Raw genomic sequence first — 23,927 nt, 5'->3', positions numbered from 1 at the left:
AAAGGCAGCCGGGTGCAGTGGCTTATGCCTGTAATCCCAGCACTTGGGGAGGCTGAGGTGGGCAGATCACTTGAGGTCAGGAGTTCGAGACTAGCCTGGCCAACATGGTGAAACCCCATCTCTACTAAAAATACAAAAATTAGCCGGGCGTGGTGGCGGGCACCTGTAATCCCAGCTACTCAGGAGGCTGAGGCAAGAGAATTATTTGAACCCAGAGGCGGAGCTTGCAGTGAGCCAAGATTGCACCACTGTACTCCAGTCTGGGCGATAGAGCAAGACTCAGTATCAAAAAAAAAAAAAAAAAAAAAAAAGAAGGCAATGGCTCTAGTAGAGTCAGCAACAGACAGAGGCTGCCACGCCTTCCCCATCCTTTCTGTTTCCATTTGCAAGTAGTCTTGTATTCTCCAAATGTTTACAGCTACTTATCTCTCATGGCTCATAATATTTCCTACCTTATTGTTATCAGTTAGGATTGCAAACCTGGCTTTTAGTGGCTTTGTTGTTCTCACATAACAATAGGTTGGAGAGAAGTGAGCATTAACATAGGTCCAGCAGTTCACTGATGTCAGCGTCCGTATTGTGATTCTCTTGGTGGTTTCCCTCATGGTTACAAAACGGCTGCTGCAACTCCAGCTTTTGAGTCTTCACACAAGGTGGAAAGATATGGGGAGGTGTGGTGAAATTTGCATGTTTCTTTTTTCAGGAGTGCAAAAAATTTGCATGTTTGTTTTTTCAGGCATGTGGACTTCAACACGTTTCACTGGACAAAAGCATATCACATGACCACCCCTCGACGTTAGGCTGATGAGGGGAGTGGTCAGTGCTTCTGGCCTTGATGGAAGATGGTCAGGTATGCCATGACTGGTGGGCCAGCTGGGATGCCTGCAACTCTCCTTCTGTATCTGTCTTCTCCGTTGGACTGAGAGCTCTGTGAGAGCAGGGATAATTGCCATATTTCTTTTTTATTATTATTATTTTATTTTGTGTAGAGACAGGGTCTTGCTATGTTGCCCAGGCTAGTCTTGAACTTCTGGGCCCAAGCAATCCTCCTGCCTTAGCCTCCCAAAGTGCTGGGAGTGCAGGCATGAGCTACTGCGCCCAGCCGATTTCTTATTTATGACTTGGACCTGATTATACAGGAGTGTTGTGGTAAGTAACTGGGACAGCACATGCTGAGAACTCGTATGTGCTGAGCCCTCCAAGAGTGGCTGTCACCACCATGAACAAGGAACAGTCACAGCACCTTCAGCCCCCCAGGGCCCATCTTGTGTCTTGAACACATTTGATGCTGGGTGCCTGCGTGCTGAATAGGGGCTGATTGTTGGGTGTAGGTTTTTACTCCTTCCTCCCTGCTCCCCATGGTCTCATGAGCATGTCTAGCAGTGTAACACACCCATCCTTTTTTGTGTGTTTGATATGGAGTCTCACTCTTTCACCCAGGCTGGAGTGCAGTGGCGTGATCTCGGCCCACTGCAACCCCAATCTCCCAGGTTCAAGCGGTTCTCCTGCCTCAGCCTCCTGAGTAGCTGGGATTACAGATGCGTGCCACCATGCCTGGCTAATTTTTGTATTTTTAGTAGAGACAGGGTTTTACCATGTTGGCCAGGCTGGTCCCAAACTCCTGACCTCAGGTGATCCACCCGCCTCGGCCCCCCAAAGTGCTGGGATTACAGGCATAAGCCACCGTACCTGGCCACACCCATACATTTTACCATGAACCTTCACATCTATAGGACAACCTCATCTGTGAGGCAACATGGCCTGCCAGGAAAAGAGAAAGAGTCATATGGAATGTGACACTGCAGCCTTGGAAAGGTTATCCTACCTCTCTGTGCCTCAGTTTTTCTGACTTAATGAAAGCTAATTTCTTGAGCCTCTTGGGGCTGTGGAGATAAAATAAGAGATAACACATGACAATGCCGGCCCAACATGGGTGCTCAACTGGTGCTCCTTGTTCAGACTGGCTGATCCTCCAGGAGCCCCCAGACAGGCAGGCGAGACAGGCACTGGGGCTGGGAAAGGGCAAGTCACAATCCAGAGACTGGAGATGCCCAGGGTCAGAGAACTGGAAGGGCTGAGAGATGGCCTCGTTCAACACGCATGAATGAACAAACAGGAGAGGCCAGGAGCTACCTGCCTCAGATGGTCCAGCTATGGTGGGGGGTGGCCCTATCCCCCAACTCCTCCCTGGTAACCGGAGGCTGGGATGCTGTGCCTAGGGGTAGCTGGATTTTAGTAGGTTCATCTTCTCAATTACACAGGACCACAGACTCTTTCAGTAAAGAGCCAAAAAGTAAATACTTAAGACTTTGCAGGTCATGCATAGACTCTGTTGCATATCTTTGTTTTTGTTGTTTTGTTTTTTGCTTTTTGTTTTATACAATGTCTAAAAAATGGCCGGGCGCGGTGGCTTATGCCTGTAATCCCAGCACTTTGGGTGGCCGAGGTGGGTGGATCACCTGAGGTCAGGAGTTTGAGACCAGCCTGACCAACATGGTGAAGCCTCATCTCTCCTAAAAATACAAAATTAGCTAGGCATGGTGGCACATGCCTGTAATCCCAGCTACTCAGGAGGCTGAGGCAGGAGAATCGCTTGAACCCAGGAGGCGGAGGTTGCAGTGAGCCGAGATCACGCCATTGCACTCCAGCCTGGACAACAAGAGCAAAACTCCGTCTCAAAAAAAAAAAAAAAAAAGTCTAAAAAATCTAAAAACCATTTTGGCACACAAGCTGCACAGAAAGGAGCCGCAGCTGGATTTGGCCTCCTGGCTCCCTGACATGTCCTGGCACCCCTGAAGCACTCAAGGAGCTTCCTTTCTTCATCCCCTGGAGGAAAGCCAGGCCTGGCCATGGCGCTATTGTGATGTGGCTCCCAGAGCAGTTCCGGGCCTGTTCTAGCATCTGGCCAGGGCAGCAGCCTGAAAGCCGTGGACTTGCTAGGTGCAGCAGTGTCCTGCCCGTGCGCATGGAGCTGCTTTCGTGGCCCGCACTGCTGCTCTCCTGCTCCCACACAACTTCTGCAAACAGTGGCCGGAGCTTATCTTGCTTTGCCAGAATTGCACCCAGGTCCAGGGTCGGTTCTGCTGTCCAGTGTGTAGGAAAGTAAGAGGAAGATCAGGGCCCTTGCACTCCACGAGGAAGCAGACTTCTTTCTGGGCTGCACTCTTCGGACCCCGGCCCGTGGGAAAACTGGGGACGCTGGGCGCCAAAATGAAGACTAGACAGGCAGACCCACATCTCTGAAGGGCTGCGGGAGGGCGTCGGGGGAGGGGAGGACAGGCTTTTCCTTTAGGCTTAGAAGACCCACCGGGACCCGCAGGGAGGAGCTACAGGAGGATGTACATTGTGGCCTGAGGTTGGAGAGAACGTTTCCACAGAACAGCTTGTTCAGTATGTGCCGGGGTAGGTAGAGCCATTTATTAGCACTTGCTAGGTGCCTTGTCACTGTGGTGGAAGACCAGGGAAGCAGAGCTGATGAGGGTTCAGACTTCATCCTTCAAGGAGAGATGGACCACGCATATAATGGGAGACCCCACAGTGCAGGTCTGCAATGCACCGCAGGGGACAGGAAGGCCACAGGGGAGACGCTGCTGAGTAGAATCTACAGTGGGACTGACGCTGATGGAGAGGGCAATCCAGGAAGAGAGAGTGGCCGACACCAAGGCCCGAGAAAGAGGACCTAAGAAAGGAGGTGTTCGAGGGTCTGGCCCGGAGATCAGGGAGGCTTGAGTATAAGGTGCTGTGGGAGACACCTGGGGCTTTAGGGTACCCACCCGAAGGGTAGGTAGGACATATTCCAGGAGGCCCTACACATCATGCAAAGGGCTTTGCATTTTATCCTGTAAGCAGAGGGGAGCTAGTGACACATTTTAACCTGGAAAGGGTCATCATAGCGTTGACATCTGAAAGCACAACGTCACACGCTCTCATGGAAACGCTTTGTGTAACACAGTTCCCCAGCTGGACCGTAGGAACCATGATTGGTGTTGCTCCGGGCCCTTTGGATATTCGTGGAAGGAAGGAAGGAAGTCTAGCAGGAATAGGTTGCAGGCAGAGGAATCGTGAGGGGCTGGAGGGCAGGTAGAGAGACAGGCACTGATCTCCCAGGCGGTCATCACCTGGCTCTTGGGGGAGGGGTGCTGTTAGGTGACTGCAGAGACAGGGCAGCAGCTCCGAAGCACCACACATTTGGATGGATCATTTTATTTCTCAACCTGGAATTTTCACTTATTTGTATGTTTATTTTTAAATCATGTCAAAGAAATAGTGTAGAAAAGAGTTTATAATGAAAAGCAATGCTGCCATCCCACCCCTAGTCCCACTTTCCAGAGGCAATCTCTCCTCACTTTTTCTACATCATTCTTCCTGCAGTCACCACCACAGCTCTGAGTATGTGCTCATCTCGCCATTCTTCGTCCACTGGTTTTAGACGCTACTGGCATTTGCTGCCTCTCCGACGACCGAGCTTCTTGTGCACAGCTCCTTCCTCATCTTCCGTCCCTGAGCAGGTCCATGGCAGCCTTAATTTCTCTATTGTGATTTTAAGTTATGCACCAAGCAACTAGAGATAATGGCACCCTCTGAAGCTCCCCTTTGTAAGGGAGGCGGTCCTTGTCCCCTGCCCTGCTCTCTGGCTTCCCTCCTCCCAGGTGACAGACACACAGGCTCCTCAGACTCCGGGAGCCCTTAAGGAACCTGCAAAGGGCACAGGAAGTATGCTGGAGGTCTTCGCAGAAATTTTGTTGAGACTGGATTTGGGGTTTGGGCAGGTCATGCAGGTGCCATCCCAAGAAGGTTGAGCACGTGTAGCCAGGCGTCCTCACCCTGACAGGACACAGAGGATCGAGCGGAGGGACAGTGCTGACTGGGATACCGGCTGTACCTGCAGCCTAGAGGGGGTGGGAAAGAGCTTGGGATTGATTGAGTGGAGGCAGAGATTTGAGAGAGGTGGACGGGAGAGGACTGGTGTGCCCAGCTCTGAAGGCAGGACCTCTGGGACATTTTCAATGCTCTTCAGTTTTCTTTGAAAAGAAAAAAGGCCCAGATCCCAGGTGCTGGCCCATTCATCTTCCCTGGAGTATTCATTCTGCTGAATTCTGGAAAAGATTTATATACCAGTGGCATTCTGTAGTGAGTGCTAGGCTGGAATTCAAACCCAGGTCCACCTCTTTTCAAGACAAGTTCTTTTCTCATTTCCGAGGGGCCAGGGAAATTCTGAGTGGGGTAGAAAAGAAATCACTTCCCTGCACTGGTTCTGTGGGGGCCAAAAGATCAGGAGATGATTGCCATTGAAAAGGTAGCTTGTTACTCACAGTTCCCAAGAGGAGGGAGCCCCCCACCATGCAGGGCCGCATGGGGAAGCCCCAGGGTTGATCAGGAGGCAGAGGGAATGGCAGGGAACTGTGGTCCAGGGCCTTTGCTATGGTTTCCACAGGAAGAAATGGGGAAGGGAAGGGAAGCAGGCTAAAGACTGGCTAGTGTGAATCATTTCAGTGGGCTCTGAGGCATAGGAGCTGCACCTTGGGTCTGGTAATTAGGGCAGGTGGACAGTGGCCTGTGGGTGAGAAGGCTGGATGGTTGGGGGTGTGGGATCTGGGTTGGTTGGTTTGCATCTGAAACGCACAGTCCCAGGTGAGATCCTTTACTCTGTCTAGGAGTTGGCTAACCCTGGGAGGGCAGGCCCCAGGTGTCAAAGCATCACAATACAGACAATAAAAGACACAGTGAGACCTGGTCCTTCATTCTCTGCACTCCACTGGCATATCCAACTGTACAGTCATTGACTGTGAGCATTTGTCTTACCACTGGGCTGAGTTTCTGTGGAAGACAGAGTAGGTCCTAACCAAAACTCAATGGACTGAAGGAACGCAGGCTCCAGTTTCACCTGATGGAGCTTGTAGTGACTTGCATGACAGATGCTGGTAACAGGTCCACAGCAGGGCCAGCCTGGAAGTGCTATCTTGCAGGGTTCTCGCAGTCACTTCCTTCTCCAGGTCTTGTCAGCCTTCCCCAGGGTGTAATGTGAGTTCTTTCCTCCTCCCAGATGGTGTTTTGGTGACCAGGAAGGGACGTATTTCAACCTTCCCCAAAGATGAGGTGGCCTTTGGCCTCAGGCATTTGCCACAAACTCATGTCATCTCTGTGTCTTAGGACATTTGTTTGAGGGGCAGGGGAACAAATGGATTGCAGAGAACCATCCTGGCTGAAAATATCCTGGCAAAGCTTAAGGAAGCGCTTGAGACACTTCACACCGAGGAGCACAACCAGCTCGCGCAGCTGTGTGAAAAGCGTGGAGAAGTCATTAATCTGGTATTAAATTATACTTTTTAAAATTTTCTTTTTGCCTAGCTGCTCATGCTGTCAAATTACTCAGCAACCCTACGTAGTTGAAACCAGATGTTTACTCAGGAGTGTAGGAGAGGATTACTTTCCAAATCCACAACGCAAGGCTAACTTTATTCTTGATTCGTAACGTGAAGCCCAGGGACGAATATGTGTGTGTGTGCGCACGTGTGGGTGTGTGGGTGCACGTGTGGGTGCATATGTGTGTGTGTGGATGTGTGTGTCCGTGTGTGTGTGTGTGTGGGCGGGTGTGGATGTGTGTGCGTTTATGTGGGTGCATGTGTGCATGTGTGTGTATGCATGTGGGGGGGGTGCGTGTGTGTGCGTGTGCATGTGTGCATGTGTGTGCATGTGTGTGTGCGTGTGTGGGTGAGTGTGTGTGTGCATGTGTGTGTGCACGGGTGCGTTTGTGCATGTGTGTGAGTGCGTGTGTGCGTTGCGTGTGTGTGCGTGCGTGTGTGGGTGCGTGTGTGCATGTGCATGTGTGTGGGTGCCTGTGTGTGTGCGTGTGTGGGCGCCCTGCAGCCCACAGTGGGGTTGAAGGGGTCACATGTAGAAGGGGCTCAAACAGCTACAGTGATTTAGGAGATTTATGAGACTCCAGCCACCCTCAAGTCATCTCAGAGAGGGGGTGGGATAGGATGAGACTGGCGAACTGGCTGTTCCTTCTGCTGCCTCCTGAATGGCTGGTGAGGAGTGACTCCTTTGGAGAGCCGAGTGAAATTCTGGCGTTTGGATGCTCAGCACACGTTTTCCGCACAGTGTGTCATATGAACACTTGGTTGTTTCTGTGCAATGCTCTGTACATTGTACATTTCTACACATATATCTACAGTGTGCCTTGTTACAAAACTATATGTGTTCTACAAGACACTCCACATTCCCTTGCTAAGGGATCTTCAAAGGGAATTTTGAGGTAATTTTCCCCTTTGGCACTGAGTTTAGGATGGATCCTTGTGTCCGATGGGATACCCCTTAAAAAGTCTTTAATTCTTTGCTGTTGACAAAGCACATTTACAACCTTTAGCCTACTTGACTCCCCAAGCAATCCCAGAGGGGCAGGAGAAGGCAGAGTTTCCATGTTACATAGATTAGGTAGCATCAGCCACCGGCCTTAGGGGCCTCATCTAGGTTGCTTGTCTTTGCTAATTATCAAGTGTAAAATAAGTTGACAATTTTTTTTTTTTAAGATGGAATCTCACTCTGTCGCCCAAGCTGGAGAGCAGTGGCGCGATCTCGGCTCACTGCAAACTCCGCCTCTCAGGTTCACGCCATTCTCTTGCCTCAGCCTCCCGAGTAGCTGGGACTACAGGCGCCCGCCACCACACCTGGCTAATTTTTTTGTAATTTTAGTAGGGACGGGTTTCACCGTGTTAGCCAGGATGGTCTCCATCTCCTGACCTCGTGATCCACCCGCCTCGGCCTCCCAAAGTGCTGGGATTACAGGCGTGAGGCACCACATCCAGTCTCCTAAGTTGACAATTTATTTGGAAGAAGTCAAAAGTATTCATGAGACTTCATAATTCTGCCGTTAACTTGAAACTCTGAAGCCAACTCCCAAAGCAGAGATGTGGCTCTGAAAGAGGCTCTGGAAGAGGGTCTCCTAGCTCTGAATCAGGTCCCCCACGGTGGGGCAGGGTCACTCTGAGATCCTCTACCCTCAGCCAGCCGCCTGGGCCACTCCTTTCTTCCTTGCAGCTTGCACTTCTGCCGAGATCAATGACATTGCTTGGGACAGGCTAGGTCAAGCCCCTGAGGTGCAATTACGTATTCCTCTTTAGACTATGCCTTTAAGAATTGGTTTAGTTTTTCACAAATTTGCTACGGTTCTGCCTCATCTTCAGCAGTCACCTCCAGGGTATTCATTCAGAGCCTGCCCCTGAGCTGAGTAAGGAAGGGGAGGAAGCAGAAGCAGCAGGCAGGGGGCATGGCACCTCTTTGATCCCCTCCGTCTAGAAATGTTCTCAGCTCTGAGTCCCGTAGTGGGGCTTACTTTGTTTGTGGAGGTCCTTGTAATATTATCAATAGCTACCAGGGGTTTAATGTCATCCAGGTGTCAGGCACTACTCCAGGCATCTTATGTGCATCACCCTATTTAATTCTCACGGCAGTCCTGTGAGGCAGGCAGTGTGGCAACATGGGAAAAGCTCTGACCTTAGACTCAGAAGGACCTTGTCTTCTAATCACAGTGCTGTCCCTTCCTGGCAAGTTACTTACCGCCTTCTCAGCTTCCTCACCCATAAAACCGTACTATGTAGGCTGGGTGTGGTAGCTCACACCTGTAATCCCAGCACTTTGGGAGGCTGAGGCGGGCAAATCACTTGAGGCCAGGAGTTAGAGACCAGCCTGGCCAATATGGCGAAACCTGTCTCTACTAAAAATACAAAAAATTAGCCAGGCATGGTGGCATGTGCCGGTAGTCCCAGCTGCTTGGGAGGCTGAGGCAGGAGAATCACTTGAACCCGGGAGGCAGAGGTTGCAGTGAGCTGAGATTGCACCACTGCACTCCAGCCTGGGTGACAAAGCAAGACCCTGTCTGGAAAAAAAAAAAAATACTATCTAAGGCAAAGGGTGGTGGTTGTGTGAGGATTCCATGAAATAACAACATGCACTTACTAAATCACGACCAGACCATCCTAGTACTACCATCACTTCTGTTCTACACACACCAAGGTGTCTGTGCAACTGACTTTTAATACTTGCTTCACACATTCACAATGTCATCAGCCTGGGTAGGGCAGGTCTCTAGTGCATAGGGCTAGAAAAGGAAGGAAAGAAAGTTTCACTGACTTTTCTTTTCTCAATCAGATGTGCCTAAGTGATGAAGAGCCAATGTGCAGGATATTCAAGCTCTTTGGGGACCACAGTTCTCGCCAGGTAGCCAAGATTGCTGATGCGTACACAGAGAGAAACGCTTTGCTGAGGACATTCAGCAGGTACTGCAGAGATCTGAGAGCACAGCCCAGGAAACTGAGGTATGGCTTGAATGGTTCCTCTCTTGTCCCTGCATTAACAGGAAGACAATGTTTGGTTCTGGATTCAACAGTTTTCTCTTCAGAGCACTAGGCCAACAAAGGTCGTGTATAAATGCAAGGGAGAAATCATACATTGCATTCTCTAGAGACAGGTTCCCCTTGAGTCTGTCCTGAAACATGCCAAGTTTTGAAATGTGCACCTTAAGAACTGGGTCAGTCCTGATTACTTTCAGGACTTCAAAAAGTAAACAGTTAATAGCCAATTAATTTGCCTTCCCTGAGTTCAGGAGATGGAGCTAAGTGTCGAGGGAGACCACAGCAGTTAGAGTACCTAGGACAGAGTTCAGAGAGGAGATGGTTACACAAAGAGAGATCCTGCAGACCTGTTGAGGGTCTTCCTTGACTACTTAGCAGTGAACTGATCAGCATATGTCTGTGAAGACACTACCCAAGGTTAGACAAGGAAACAAAAATACTGAGGGAAGAGCACCTGATGCTTGCACAGGACAAGGAACGATGCCTATTTCCACAAGACCGGAAAAACTCATACATCATGGAACACTGGGAAGAGTACTCGGAAGGTCTTGCCTCCGAGTAGTCGGGAATAATTAGCCCTAGATGAACCACTGCTGTGGATCCACCTAAAAAACAATAAAAGCAAGACCTGAAAGGATCAAACTCTTTCCAAGTAGCTCCACTGCATCCCATAACAAAATTGACGATTTATAGGAATACAAAAATATCCAGCTCCCAACCAAGTAAAATTCACAATGTCTGGCATCCAATCAAAGATTACCAGGCAGGCAAAGAAGCAGGAAAACATCGTCTATAATGAGGACAATAATCACACAATCAAAATCAAATCAGAACTGAGACAGATGTTAGAATTAATAGATGAAGACACTAAAAGTTATAATAATTATATTCCATATTTCAGAACATTACAGACAGAAAATATAAAAATAGGCTGGAGTGCAGTGGCAGGATCTCGGCTCACTGCAAGCTCAGCCTCCTGGGTTCACACCATTCTCCTGCCTCAGCCTCCTGAGTAGCTGGGACTACAGGCCCCCCCCACCACACCCGGCTAATTTTTTGTATTTTTAGTAGAGATGGGGTTTCACCGTGTTAGCCAGGATGGTCTCTATCTCCTGACCTCACGATCCGCGCACCTCTGCCTCCCAAAGTGCTGGGATTATAGGCGTGAGCCACTGGCCTGGTCAAAAATTTTTTTAATTTAAAAAGAATTTCCTTATGGGAAAATTATGAGGGAGGTGTGTAGCTGTTTTATCTTTGTAGCTATCTTATTTATGAATAAAATGGGAGGCAGGTTGCCTGACACAGCTCACTGCTTGACTTTTCCCTTTGGCTTAGTGATTTTGTGCCCCAAGATTTATCTTTCTTTCACAAGAGGTATACATTGTTCATGTGCAGGAAGACTCAACATTGTTGAGCTGTTGGTGCTCCCCAAATTGTTCTATAGCTTTAATCCAATTATTAATCCAATTGTTATTAATCTCAGCAAACTTTTTTTTTAGTTAACAAGGCGATTCCAAAGTTTAGATGGAAAGGCAAGGATTCTAGAGTAGCCAAAACAATTTTGAAAAAGAACAAAGTTGAAGTGCTAACACTACCTGATTTGAAGAACTATTATAGCTGGGTATGGTGGCTCTCGCCTATAATCCCAGCACTTTGGGAGGCTGAGACTAGAGGATCGCTTAAAGCCAGGAGTTCAAGACCAGCCTGGGCAACAAAGCAAGACCCTGTCTCTACAAAAAATTAAAATAAAATTAGCCAGGTGAGGTGGCATGTACCTGTAGTCCCAGCCATCCATTTGGGAGGCTAAGGCAGGAGGGCTGCTTGACCCTAGGAGTATGAGGCTGCAGCAAGCTATGATTGTACCACTGCTCTCCAGCCTGAGCCACAGAGTGAGACCTCTCTGAAAAAAGATTTTTAATAAAAAACAAAAATCAGAAAGTATTATTATAAAGCTATAACCATCAAAACAAAATAATATTGGCATAAGGATACACAAATGGAACAGTGGAAAATAATAAAGAGTTGGGAAATAAACCCACAAATCTGAGCTCTTACAAGGCTACAGAAGCAATGCAGTGGAGGAAGGATGGCCTTTTCAGTGAATATCCATATACCAAAACATTTTTTTTTAAAAAAAAAGGAAAGAAAGGTAGAAAGGAAGGAAGAAAACAAAGAAAAAAAGAACCGGCATTGATCCTTAATACTATATGTAACAGATCTCTTAATAGATCATAAACTTACATACAACATCTAAAACTATAAAACTTACAGAAAAAAAAGGAGAAAAATATTTGCAAAGCACATACCTGATAAAAGGTAAAGAATATAAAGAACTCTCAAAACTCGACAATAAGAAAACAAACAACTCAAAAAAAATGGGCAAAGTATTTGCATACTTCACCAAAGAAGCTACACGGATGAAAAAAATAAACATATGCAAAGGTTGTCTTAAGGAAATGCAAATAAAACCAGGAGATAGCACTACACCCCTCTTACAAAGGATAAAGCATACCAAGTGTTGATGAGGATGCGGAGGAACTGGAACTCATACACTGCTGTCAGAAATGGTCTAGACACTTTGAGACAGTCTGGCAAATTTCTAAAAAGTTAAAGATGTGATCCAGTCATTCCATTCCTAGGTCTCAAAGCATGTGAGAATAGGAAATGGACATGCACACAGAGACTTGTGCACAAATGTTCCAAGTAACTTTTTCAACGAATAGGCATGAACTGGAGACAACCCAGATGTACAGATGAATGGAGAAACAAATTGATATACACAAGAACCCATGAATGGAACTGAAAATTGCTGAGTGAAAGAAGCCAGACAAAAAAGAGCAAGATTCTGTTCATATAAAATTTTAGAAAATGCAAACTCATATACAATTAGAGAAAGAAGGTCAGTGATTGCTTGGAGAGGCAAGGTCAGGAATGGGTAGAAGGAAGGCATGAGGAAACTTTTGGGAGTGATAGATATGTTCGTGATCTTGCTTGTGATGATGGTTTCCAAATACCAAAGAAGTTTCAAAACTTATCAAATTATACACTTCTTGGTACATAAATTACACTCAATAAAGCTATTTTATTTTATTTATTTATTTATTTATTTATTTATTTATTTATTTATTTGTTTGTTTATTTTTCCCTGAGATGGAGACTTGCTCTGTCGCCCAGGCTGGAGTACAGTGGCGCAATCTCGGCTCACTGCAACCTCTGCCTCCTGGGTTCAAGCGATTCTCCTGCCTCGGCCTCTGACTGGCTGGGATTACAGGCATGTGCCAACATGCCAGGCTAACTTTTGTATTCTTAGTAGAGATGGGGTTTCCTCATGTTGGCCAGGTTGGTCTCGAACTCTTGACCTCGTGATCCAGCTGCCTCTGCCTCCCAAAGTGCTGAGATTACAGGCATGAGCCACCGTACCCGACAATAAAGCTATTTTAAAGATTTAAAGGATATTGAAAAACTGAGCTTACTGAACTCTAGTATGCATATGGCATTATCAGAAAACAAAATGCATACTTTCCTCATTCATTTATTTATTTGTCTGCATCTCTTGGATGTCTGTCAGGTGCTAGGCCCTGTGATGGTGACTGGGTGTACAAGAGAAAGCAAGACAAAGTTCCAGCTCAGTGAATTTTATTTCCCCAGTTGTTTACAAATGCTTTGATTTGACCTTTAGATAAATTTGTCAACCATTAGTATCTTGGTTCTACTGAAGGAGTAAGAACACTTTAAACTGAAATTCTTTTTTCTTTCTTTTTTTTTTTTAGTTGAGATGGAGTCTCGCTCTGTCACCCAGGCTGGAGTGCTGTGGCATGATGTCGGCTCACTGCAACCTCCGCCTCCTGGGTTCAAGCAGTCCTCTCGCCTCGACCTGCCAAGGAGCTGGGATTACAGTCGCACGCCACCACATCCAGCTAATATTTGTATTTTTAGTAGGGACGGGGTTTCACTGTGTTGGTCAGGCTGGTCTTGAACTCCTGACCTCAAGTGATCTGCCCACCTCAGCCTCCCAAAGTGCTGGCATTACAGGCGTGAGCCACCCCACCCGGCCCCATTTTAAGCTGAAATTCAGTGGTGGTGAAGAGCTAAATTAATACTTTTGAGAAATGCCCCTGCAATGGTACACTCTGAATTGGAGGGCTCTGTTCTGGACCCTAACGATCCAGCTTAATGGTACACTCTGAATTGGAGGGCTCTGTTCTGGACCCTAACGATCCAGCTTAATGGTACACTCTGAATTGGAGGGCTCTGTTCTGGACCCTAACGATCCAGCTTAATGGCTCACTGAGGGGTACTGAGGAAAACCATAACTCTATGTGCTGGGAATCCAAGTGTATTTTAAATGAGAAGCAGGGCTGGGGGAGATAAACAAGCTTGTTCTTGTGTGAACTTCTCCATGGGAGTTGTCCTGTTCGAAAACAAGTGTACTGTACCATTTATTCCTTATCATAAAAACAGAAATTTGAATGACTCATTCAAGCTAACGAATAAGGTGGAATCTATGTTAAATCTTTTTCATATTTGTGGCTCTGTTCTCAATAGAAAGTCCTAAAATATTTATCAGAAAATAGATCATTTCACTTATCAGAAAATAGACCCTTTTACAAGTATAAAATAATCCACAACTTGTAGCATTTTAATATTCCTATATAGAACAGAACTGTAAGTTTTCTTGGAAGCTGAAGTACAACCAAACTAGTGTTAAAAATTCAAAAGAAATGTTTTAAATCTTAAAGGACCCAACTGGGTGAAGGATACAAATAAATCAAGAGTCTTCTCTTTATTAACTTCTTTCCTTTCTTGACCCCATGTGCCAACATCTCAGGAAACACTCACTTCCAGTTACTCTGCATAGAGTAGTCTGTGTTTAGTAACTATTTTCTGGACTCGAGGGAAGTAAAATGGCCACAACCTCCAGGAGATCTACCCTTCCTGTCTTTCCCAACTTCTACAGCTCACTTGGCCACTTCTTAATGTTCATCTTCCTCTATTACATCTACAAATCTTGGTGTGCCCCACTGCTCAGCCCTCAGGCCTGTGTCTACATTCTCTCCAAAAATAATCTCATCTCAAGTCCCTTCCTTTAAAAATCCTCTGTGCTGATGACTCCCACAGCTAGATCTCCAACTCAGATCCCTGTCTTGATCCCAGTCCCACACAACTGCCTCCGTGAAGTCCCCATAGGGGCCAGGCATGGTGGCTCATGCCTGTAATCTCAGCCCTTTGGCAGGTAGATGCAGGCAGATGCAGGGTCTAAGAGTTCCAGACCAGCCTGGGCAACATGGCAAAACCCCATCACTACAAAAAACACAAAAATTATGCAGTCTTAGTGGTGTGAGCCTGTAGTCCCAGCTACTCGGGATGCTGAGGTGGGAGGATCACTTGATCTAGAAAGGTCGAGGCTGCAGTAAGCTGTGATGGCACCTGCACTCTAGCCTGGGTGACAAAGCGAGACAGAGAAAAGAAAGGAAAGGAAAAGAAAGGAAAGAGAAGGAAAGGAGAGGAGAGGAGAGGAAAGGAAAGGAAGAGAAGAAAAGAAAGAAGAGAGAGAGAGAGAAATCTTGACGGGATGCCCTCAAGCATCTCAACCATAACATGCACAAAAGAGAATTCTCAATTCCTTGCTACCCACCCCAAAATTCCTCCTCCTAACCTGCTGGACTCCAGGTACCATGGCTCCCCAGGGATCGGAATGACTGGGGCTATCACTGCAGCACCCCTCCTTATGAATTGCATCTGTTACCGGCAGCAAATCCGAGTGGGTCTGCAGCGACCTGAATTCTTGCCTCCTCAGCAAACAGAATTTGACGGAAGGGGATAAGGTCGAGGGAGAGACTGAGGCAAGTTTTAGAGCCGGAGTGACAGTTTATTAAAAAGCTTTAGAGCAGGACTGAAAGAAATAAAGTATATTTGGACCTGGAAATTAACGTACTATCCTCATCACTTCTGGGTCGGGCCCTCTGGGAAGATGGCAGCAGTGCAGGGAGCCGAGGTGAAAGTGGATGGTAGCGAGCCAAAACTGAGCAACAAAGTCTCTGTTGCCCCGGCTGGAGTGCAGTGGTGGTGGTGACCATTAGTTCCAGGCTGTTCTGCCATGTTGACACAAGCTGCTGTAAGGCTTGTTAGGGGGTCCCTGCACAAAACCTCCTGGGTAGAGTTGGGTCGCAGGGAACTGTGACTGGGTCAACTTGCTCCTTTTACAGCGCCTCACAAGGACAAGCCATTTTCTGATCAAAGAAGTGAGCTGAAGAGACGCCTGAAAGCCAATAAGAAAGTAGCAGAGAAGGAAGCCAAGCGGAAAGGGCTCAGTGAGAAACAGCTAAGCCAAGCCACCACTGCTGCCACCAAGCACACCACTGACAATGGTGTGGGTCCTGAGGAAGAGAGCCTGGACCCAAATCAATACAACAAAATCCACCGTCAAGCAATTCATCAACGGAAGGTCAAAGGGGAAGATCCATCCCCACACAAGTTCTATGTAGACATCTCACTGACTTCATCCCAGAATATAGTCACCTACAGCCTGGGGATCACCTGACTGACATCACCTTAAAGGTGGCAGGTAGGATCCACACCAAAAGAGCTTCTGGAGGAAAGCTCGTCTTCTATGAGAGGGGGTGAAATTGCAAGTCATGGCCAATTCCAGAAATTATAAATCAGAAGAAGAATTTATTCATATTAATAACAAACTGTGTCAGGGAGACATAACTGGAGTTCAGGGAGTCCTGGGAAAACCAAGAAAGGTGAGCTGAGCATCATTCCGCATGAGATCACACTGCTGTCTCCCTGTTTGCAGATGTTACCACATCTTCACTTTGGCCTCAGAGATAAGGAAACAAGGTATCACCAGAGATATGTGGACTTGATCCTGAATATTTTGTGAGGCAGAAATTTATCATCTACTCTAAGAGCATCACATATATAAGAAGTTTCTTGGCCGGGCGCGGTGGCTCAAGCCTGTAATCCTAGCACTTTGGGAGGCCGAGATGGGCGGATCACGAGGTCAGGAGATCGAGACCATCCTGGCTAACATGGTGAAACCCCATCTCTACTAAAATACAAAAAAAATTAGCCGGGTGAGGTGGCGGGCATCTGTACTCCCAGCTACTCGGGAGACTGAGGCAGGAGAATGGTGTGAACCCAGGAGGCGGGGCTTGCAGTGAGCTGAGATCCGGCCACTGCACTCCAGCCTGGGCAACAGAGCCAGACTCCGTCTCAAAAAAAAAAAAAAAAAAAAAAAAAAAGGAAGTTTCTTGAATGAGCTGGGATTCCTAGAGATTGAAACTCCCATGATGAACATCATCCCAGAGGGAGTTGTGGCCAAGCCTTTCATCACTTATCACAACAAAGTGGACATGAATTTATATATGAGAATTGCTCCAGAACTCTACCATGCTTGTGGTTGGTGGCATCGACCAGGTTTATGAAATTGGACGCCAGTTCCGGAATGAGGGGATTGATTGATTTGACACACAATCCTGAGTTCACCACCTGTGAGTTCTACGTGGCCTATGCAGACTATCACGATCTCATGGAAGTCATAGAGAAGATGGTTTCAGGGATGGTGAAGCATATTACAGGCAGTTACAAGGTCACCTACCCCCAGGTGGCCCAGAGGGCCAAGTCTATGATATTGACTTCACCCCATCCTTCCAGAGAATCAACATGTTCATGGATGAAAACTTCTGTCTGCCCCGGAATACGGGCTGCCCCCCACAGCTGGCTGGGACATGGGCATTGACCAAGTCGCCATGTTTCTCACGGACTCCAACAACATCAAGGAAGTACTTCTGTTTCCTGCCACGAAACCCGAAGACAAGAAGGAGAATGTAGCAACCACTGATATGCTGGAAAGCACAACAGTTGGCACTTCTGTCTAGAAAATAATAATTGCAAGTTGTATAACTCAGGCGTCTTTGCATTTCCGCAAAACATCAAGGTCTGCAAGGGAATTCTCGTGTGTCGCTTTCCATTTGACTTCTGCGGTTCAGTTCAGTCATCAGAATAGAGACAAAGAATTAAACATTTCTTTTTAATCCTTGTTACCAAATAAACCATTTGTCTCTTCTCAAAAAAAAAAAAAAGAAAGAAAGAAAGAAAGTACATTTGGAAGACGGCCAGCGGGCAACTTCAGAGTGCATTGTTTGACCTTTGACCGGGGGTTTTCTACATTGGCATGCTTCCGGGCAGTTGCGTCCCTTCTCCCCTGATTCTTCCAGTGGGGTGGGCTGTCCCCATGTGCAGTGGCCCGCCAGCACTTAAGAGGAGCTGCATGCACAGTGCGTTTACTGGAGTTGTGAGCATGCTCACTCGAGGCGTTCTTCCTGTCCTGGTCGAGTGTTCCTAGACAGTCATGTAACAGTTACACTCCACCGTTTTACCCCTTAGTGCGCATGCTTGAGCCCACTCCCCCAACTCCTGAGTTTTGTTTGTTTGTTTGTTTTTTGTTTTGTTTTGTTTTTTGAGATGGAGTCTCGCCCTGTCACCCAGGCTGAAGTGCAATGACACCATCTTGGCTCACTGCAACCTCCGCCTTTCAGGTTCAAACAATTCTCCTGCCTCAGCCTCCCCAGTAGCTTGGATTATAGGCGCCTGCCACCACACCCAGCTAATTTTTGTATTTTTAGTAGAGACGGGGTTTCACCATGTTGGCCAGGCTGGTCTCAAACTCCTGACCTCAGGTGATCCGCCCACTTCAGCCTCCCAAAGTGCTGGGATTACAGGCATAAGCCACTGTGCCTAGCCAGGATCCCTTTCTTAGAAGGCAGGAAACTGAGATCCAAGTCTACCCAGCTAGCAAGAACCAAGGTTCTCCTGGGTCTGTGTGGCTCCATTGGTGTGCTTTCCTCTACTTTTTGCTGCCCCATCTGGAAAGACCTGATCACCGGGTGATACTGGTACTGGGGTTTATTTATTTTACTTATTTTTGAGAGATGGTCCTGCTGTGTCACCCAGGCTGGAGTGCAGTGGCACAATCACGGCTCACTGCAGCCTTGACCTCCTGGGCTCAAGGGATCCTCCCATCTCCGCCTCCAGAATAGCTGGGACTGCAGGCATGTACCACCATGCTCAGCTAATTTTTGTATATTTTGCAGAGATGGGGTTGTGCCATGTTGCCCAGGCTGGCTTCAAACCCCTGAGCTCAAGCAATCCACCTGCCTTGGGTCTCAAAGTGTTGGGATTACAGGTGTGAGCCGCTGTGCCTAGCTTGGTGCTGGGCTTCAGGGGTGAACTGAAGACCACCAGTTCTAGAGTATGAGATCTTGACTTTTTCTAGAAATGTTAGAATGGTTGTATCTTAGATTTCATTTATTCCCCTCTAAATTATTCAGGTGATTTCTTCCATGTGGCTATTCTTTCAACAATGGTCTGCATTTGGCTGTAGCAGAAGTCCATGAGCAGTGGCTTTAAAGAATTAGGGGTTCTATTTTTTTACTTTAATGAAATGTCTCAAGGTAGGAAGTCAAGGCTGGCTGGCTTGCGAGCCGTGATGCTCCAGCCCTTTTCTCTCAGCTATTTGGTATGTGCTCTTGTCAGCAAGTAGTCACAGGATGACTGTTGCATATAGGCATCCTGTCCGTGATCCCGGCAAGGAGAAAGGGAAGGATCAAGACTGGTCCCAGGGGCACCTACCCACTTTTAAGCAGCTTCCCAGAAGCCCACCTGACTGGATTCTACTTCTGCTTCCATTGCACACCTGGTTACTCCCAATGTCAAGGGAAGCAGGAAATGAATGTCGTATTTTTAGCTGCCCACATTGGTTTCTCCAAAAAATCAGAATTCTTTGGGTAGGAAAGAGGTGAAAAACGGGTAGTGGTCTGGCAACCAGCAGTGTCTGCCAGGTCTGGGGCCTCCCTGACTCAGGGTGGAAGCCCGGGCAGAGCAGAGCCTGTGGGCTGGAGGGCCTCCCTGCAGGGCTTGCCTAAGTGTGTGTTAGTGCTCCCTTGGCAGGACACAGAGAGGCTCATCAGACCTGCCCTCCGGTGCCACCAGCAGAAGGACCATGATCGAAACCATCGGAAACTGCCTGATCAGCGGCATCCACAGCTGCAGCTGCATGGTTACCTTGAAGCAGGAGCTGGAGCTGGAGCATGGCTCCGAGTTGGAGAGGATGCAGTGGGTGGCCCGGGACCTCACAGCCCCCCACCAGCTCTGCCACCAGATGCTGAGGCTCCTGCAGCAGCACCGGAATGCGGTACAGTTTCTGCAAGAAAGGACAAAAAGCTCAGGATAGAGATGAAGAGGCTCATGCATGACGGCATGGTCCCCCAGGTCCCTGAAAAGGACAACGTGTCTATCAGGCACTATTTTCAAGAGCTCATTAAAGGAATAGATACTGCTGGCTTGGTCCTGCCTGAGTTAGCCCAGGCGCTGGCCACCGCAGCCAGGCTGCCCCAGGCCTGCAGGATGGGCGGGGCCGTGCAGAGCGAACTGTTGGAACAAACGCTCCAGGAGATTTTATGCAAGTCAGAGTTGGGCTTGCTGCCAAAACCGAACAAAGAGGCAAAGCTTCCTGGGGACCCATGTTATTCCTCCTCCACTTCCTCCACTGGTGTGTTCTCCACACAAGGAAGTGGGTTTAGGTCTAGGGAATCAACAGTGTAAAGTCGTATTTTGACCTCAAAATGTCAAACACTTTCATCATTTTGTCTGTAATTTGAAAGTTGCTAGACTTCACTTCTTAAAAAGAAAAAAAAAAACTTTCCACATTGTGATCTCTCTCCTGATTTGGGTTATTCTGCTGCTAATTAATCATCCAGAGTTTTTTTTGTTTTGTTTTGTTTTTGTTTTTTTCATTTTTAATGGAAACCTGCTTTAAAAGCTTGTTGCTGAAAGCTAACATAGGAGGACTTTAACTAGTGGGAGATGCTGGGCTTGGCTGGGCTGGAGGTGGTGCAGGAGGTGAGTTCTTGGCACAACTGAACAGAACAGCATTGTGCTCTGATGACTTACTATGCAATTTCAGCTCAATTGAGCTTCAAATACTAGACATTACAATGGCAATGACTCCACAGAAATGAAGCCTTTGGTTAGCCCTTGTCCATGGATTTTGTTCTTTTTCCATCACAACAGTCCTAACTGCAGTTTATTCAATGCTTACCATAGACTACTATGCACCCTTCGTATTAACGCGTTAATTTAATTCTCAAAATAACTAAAAGAGCTGAGAATTATTATCTCCACCTTATAGGTAGACACTCAGGGTCAAAAAATGTAAATAACTGATTTAGGATCACACATTTACTTAAACAGTGAGCCGTAAAACAAATCCAAGTCCATCTGGGTGAGGCCTAGTTTCTTGTGGGATATTCCCAAGTTTCTGAAAGCAGTACTGATTTGGAAATATCACCTTAAAGAACACTGCTGGCCTGGGGCGGTGGCTCACACCTGTATAATCTCAGCACTTTGGGAGGCCAACGCAGGAGGATCACTTGAGGCCAGGAGTTTGAGATCAGTCTGGGCAACATAGGGAGACCTTGTCTCTACCAAAAAAAAAAAAAAATTCTTTTTTTAAATGGTCAAACGTGGTGTCCCCCACCTGTAGTTCCAGCTACTTGGAATGTTGAGGTGAGAGGATCGCTTTAGCCTAGGAGTTCGAAGCTGCAGTGAGCTATGATCGTGCCACTGCACTCCAGCCTGAGTGATAGAGTGACATCCTATCTTTAAAAAGAAACCACTATTACAATTCTCCAGGAGTTCACTCACTCCTCTTTCCAGTCCACTAGTTTTTATTAAACATTTATCTTAAAATTCAGTGTTGATGAAATACTTTGTGCATACCTATTTATGCACAAGCACCGAGTTGAATGCTTTATGTACGTTACATTATGAGAACTCCATTCCACCTGCGGAGGCAAGCATTTGCCTCGTGCCCCGTGCCCACCGAACAGACAGATGAACTGAGGTGAAAGAAGATCAGCAGTTTGTCCAAAATCGCAAATAGCATGGTAGAAATGCGGATTGCAGATGTCACTCTCAAGCCAGTCCTCCTCCTAACCACTTCATTAGTAGCATCTCTGGTTGCAAGTGACAGAAATTCCATCCAGCTCCGGGGAGAAAAGAGGGAAATGTACAGCTTCTGACGCTCAGTGGGGAAGCGGGGGAGTGGCCTTGAGGATGCCTGGATGTGGGGACTCAGCTGCTATCATGACCTCTTTCTCTGCTTTTTGTCTCTTTTCCTTTCTGAGACAGAGTCTTGCTCTGTCACCCAGGCTGGAGTGCAGTGGCGTGATCTCAACTCACTGCAACCTCCGCCTCCTGGGTTCAAGTGATTCATTCTCCTGCCTCAGCCTGCCGAGTAGCTGGGACTACAGGCGTGTGTCACCACAATCAGCTAATTTTTGTATTTTTAGTAGAGATGGAGTTTTGCCATATTGGCCAGGCTGGTCTCGAACTCCTGACCTTGTGATCTGCCGGCCTCGGCCTCTAAAATGCTGGAATTACAGGCGTGAGCCACCATGCCCGGCCTTGTCTCTGTTTCTTTACTCTTGCTTTGCTTTTTCTGCTGTGGGCTGACTTCTTCTCACATGTCATTACAGCTTGAGATCTGAGGCTAAGAGGACTTCCTTCTCCTATTCATGTTTACTACATTTCTAGGAGGGGACACTGGCCTTACTGAGGTACTGTCCCCTTATAGGACTTACCAGTGTGTGTTACCCACTCACCTCCGTTTTTAAGGTACTGTGATTAACAGCTGAGACCAAAACCCCACTAACTAAAGTGGGGCAGGAGCTGTATTTCAAAAGAAGAGGCCATGCTTCCAGGCCAGAGGACACAAATTTAGATGACTTCAGAGGCCAGGCTCGTAGTAAGAATGAAGCAGGCTCAATGGGGACTGTGACAAATATCAGAGCCCATGCTGCACATAAAGAAAATATTGTCATGTTGGAATGTAGGCTGAGTGTAGCCAGAGATGCCAATTTTTTTTAGAAAAGCAAGAAATCTAGATTTTTTTTTCCTTTTAAATGTCTTGATTCTTTTGCATGCTGTCAGCTAGTTAAAAATAGCTTTAAAACATTGCGTGGGTGTAAGAAAGAACTTCTGTGAACCAGATGTGACCCCCAGGCCATCACCAGTTTGCAAACCCCTGGTTGTAGGTAGAAAATATAATGAATGTCCAGTCCACCCTGGAATGCTCCCTGGGGAGACTCACTATGCCTGGGCCCCCAGCTGTGGGTTTTCTCTCTTTCTGCTGTAATTCTTCAAGAGGCAGCTTTTCTGAGCACAGAGAAAATGGGAGGCTCCTAGGTGAGGTTCTGGAAGGCACTATCCAGACATCACCCTCGTGGTCAAAAAATCCATGATGCTCTGTGCTAAGACAGACCTGGGCTGACTGTTGCAGAAGACCCAGTGTATTAGGCAGGGTTCACCAGAGAAACAGCCAAGAGGAGATATATCCAGATATAAAGAGATTTATTATGAGGAATTGGCTTGTGTGATTTATGGAAGTTGAGAAATCCCACAATCTGCCATCCACAAGCTGGTGACCCAGGAGAGCTAGCTGGTGGTACAGTTCAAAGCCCTGAGGGCTTGAGAGGTGATGGTGTAGATTCCAGTCTGAGTCTGAAGGCCTGAGAGCCAGGAGCACTGAGAGCAGGAGAAGATCAATATTCCAGCTCAAACAGGCAGAGCAAATTCAACCCTCCTCCACCTTTTTGTTGCATTTGGGCTTTCAATGGATTGAACGCCGCCCACCTACACTGGGGAGGGCCACTTGCCTTCCTCAGTCCGCCAATTCAAATGTTGCTGTCTTCCAGACACCCTCAAAGACACACCTGGAAATAATGCTTGGCCACGTATCTGGGCACCCTGAGGCTCAGTCAAGAGGACACATAAAACTGTCACACTCAGGAATAAGAGCAGGAAGTCTAACCTGTGAACAGTCGGGAGACCAAGAGGCAAACTCATCTTTGCAACACCATGTGATGAGTGTCGGGCCGGAAGGGAGCAGCTACATGAAGGCAGAGCACTACATCTCTCCCAGGGGAAGGGCTTAGGGAGGGTGAAGGTCACAATTTCCAGGAGGATGTGTTTGCTTTCCCTTAGTTGTTTCGGTTACAAGGAAAACAGACTTGTTTGTCCATTTTAAGAAAGGTAGAGGGAGGGTTCTGTCCTAAGGCTGCATGGAGACAGATAGACAGGTAGAGTTGTAACCATGAGATGGCAAGGCCTCTGGGACACAGGCCTTAGGGACAAGGGGTCTCTGGCTGTGGTTTGGGATTCGGCTACTCTAGGAACCTCAGCTGCAGGACTTTGCTGGTCTACTCGCTACTCAGCATCTCTGCCCAGTTATCTTCCTGGGCCCAGCCAGTTGCTTCTCTCTCAACTTATTCATACTTTCTGTGAGTCCTGACTCTCATGAGCAAGACTCCCCTTGTGGCCACTCCTTTTATTTGTATCCTTCAAGCTCCGCCTCCACTTTTTTTTTTTTTTTTGAGGTTTTTCGTTTTGTTTTGTTTTTGAGGTGGGGTCTCCCTCTGTCGCCCAGGCTAGAGTGCAGTGGTGTGATCTCAGCTCACCAGGTTCACTGGAACTCTCTGCCTCCTGTGCTCAAGTGATTCTTGTGCCTCA

General features: G+C 47.4%; 2 protein-coding genes and 1 pseudogene across 3 annotated transcripts in view; all 3 read left to right on the top strand.

Annotated features, from left to right (window-relative positions):
* The first annotated feature begins 740 nt into the window (after positions 1-740).
* On the top strand, positions 741-20,827 carry LOC103878537. The gene is made up of 4 exons (XM_009189212.4): positions 741-850; positions 6,151-6,309; positions 9,151-9,317; positions 19,308-20,827. Exons 1-4 carry the CDS (start codon positions 836-838, stop codon positions 19,588-19,590), a joined length of 624 nt encoding a protein of 207 aa, XP_009187476.2. The 5' UTR covers positions 741-835; the 3' UTR covers positions 19,591-20,827.
* On the top strand, positions 14,821-17,263 carry LOC101011384 (annotated as a pseudogene). The gene is made up of 2 exons (XR_162704.5): positions 14,821-16,284; positions 16,602-17,263. The product of XR_162704.5 is annotated as a lysine--tRNA ligase-like (transcript).
* Positions 19,617-23,927, top strand: part of LOC110741473 (translation initiation factor IF-2-like) — a 21,083-nt gene continuing 16,772 nt past the window's right edge. The window contains exon 1 of the mRNA XM_021927733.2: positions 19,617-19,957. Coding sequence (XP_021783425.2) covers positions 19,617-19,957 — 341 coding nt within the window. The remainder of the gene's footprint in view (positions 19,958-23,927) is intronic.

The sequence above is a fragment of the Papio anubis genome, chromosome 13 (assembly GCF_008728515.1).
Source record: "Papio anubis isolate 15944 chromosome 13, Panubis1.0, whole genome shotgun sequence".
In the NCBI taxonomy this organism is placed as follows: Eukaryota; Metazoa; Chordata; class Mammalia; order Primates; family Cercopithecidae; genus Papio; species Papio anubis.
Note: the sequence above shows the minus strand (reverse complement) of the source record. Positions and strands in the feature narration are given on the sequence as shown.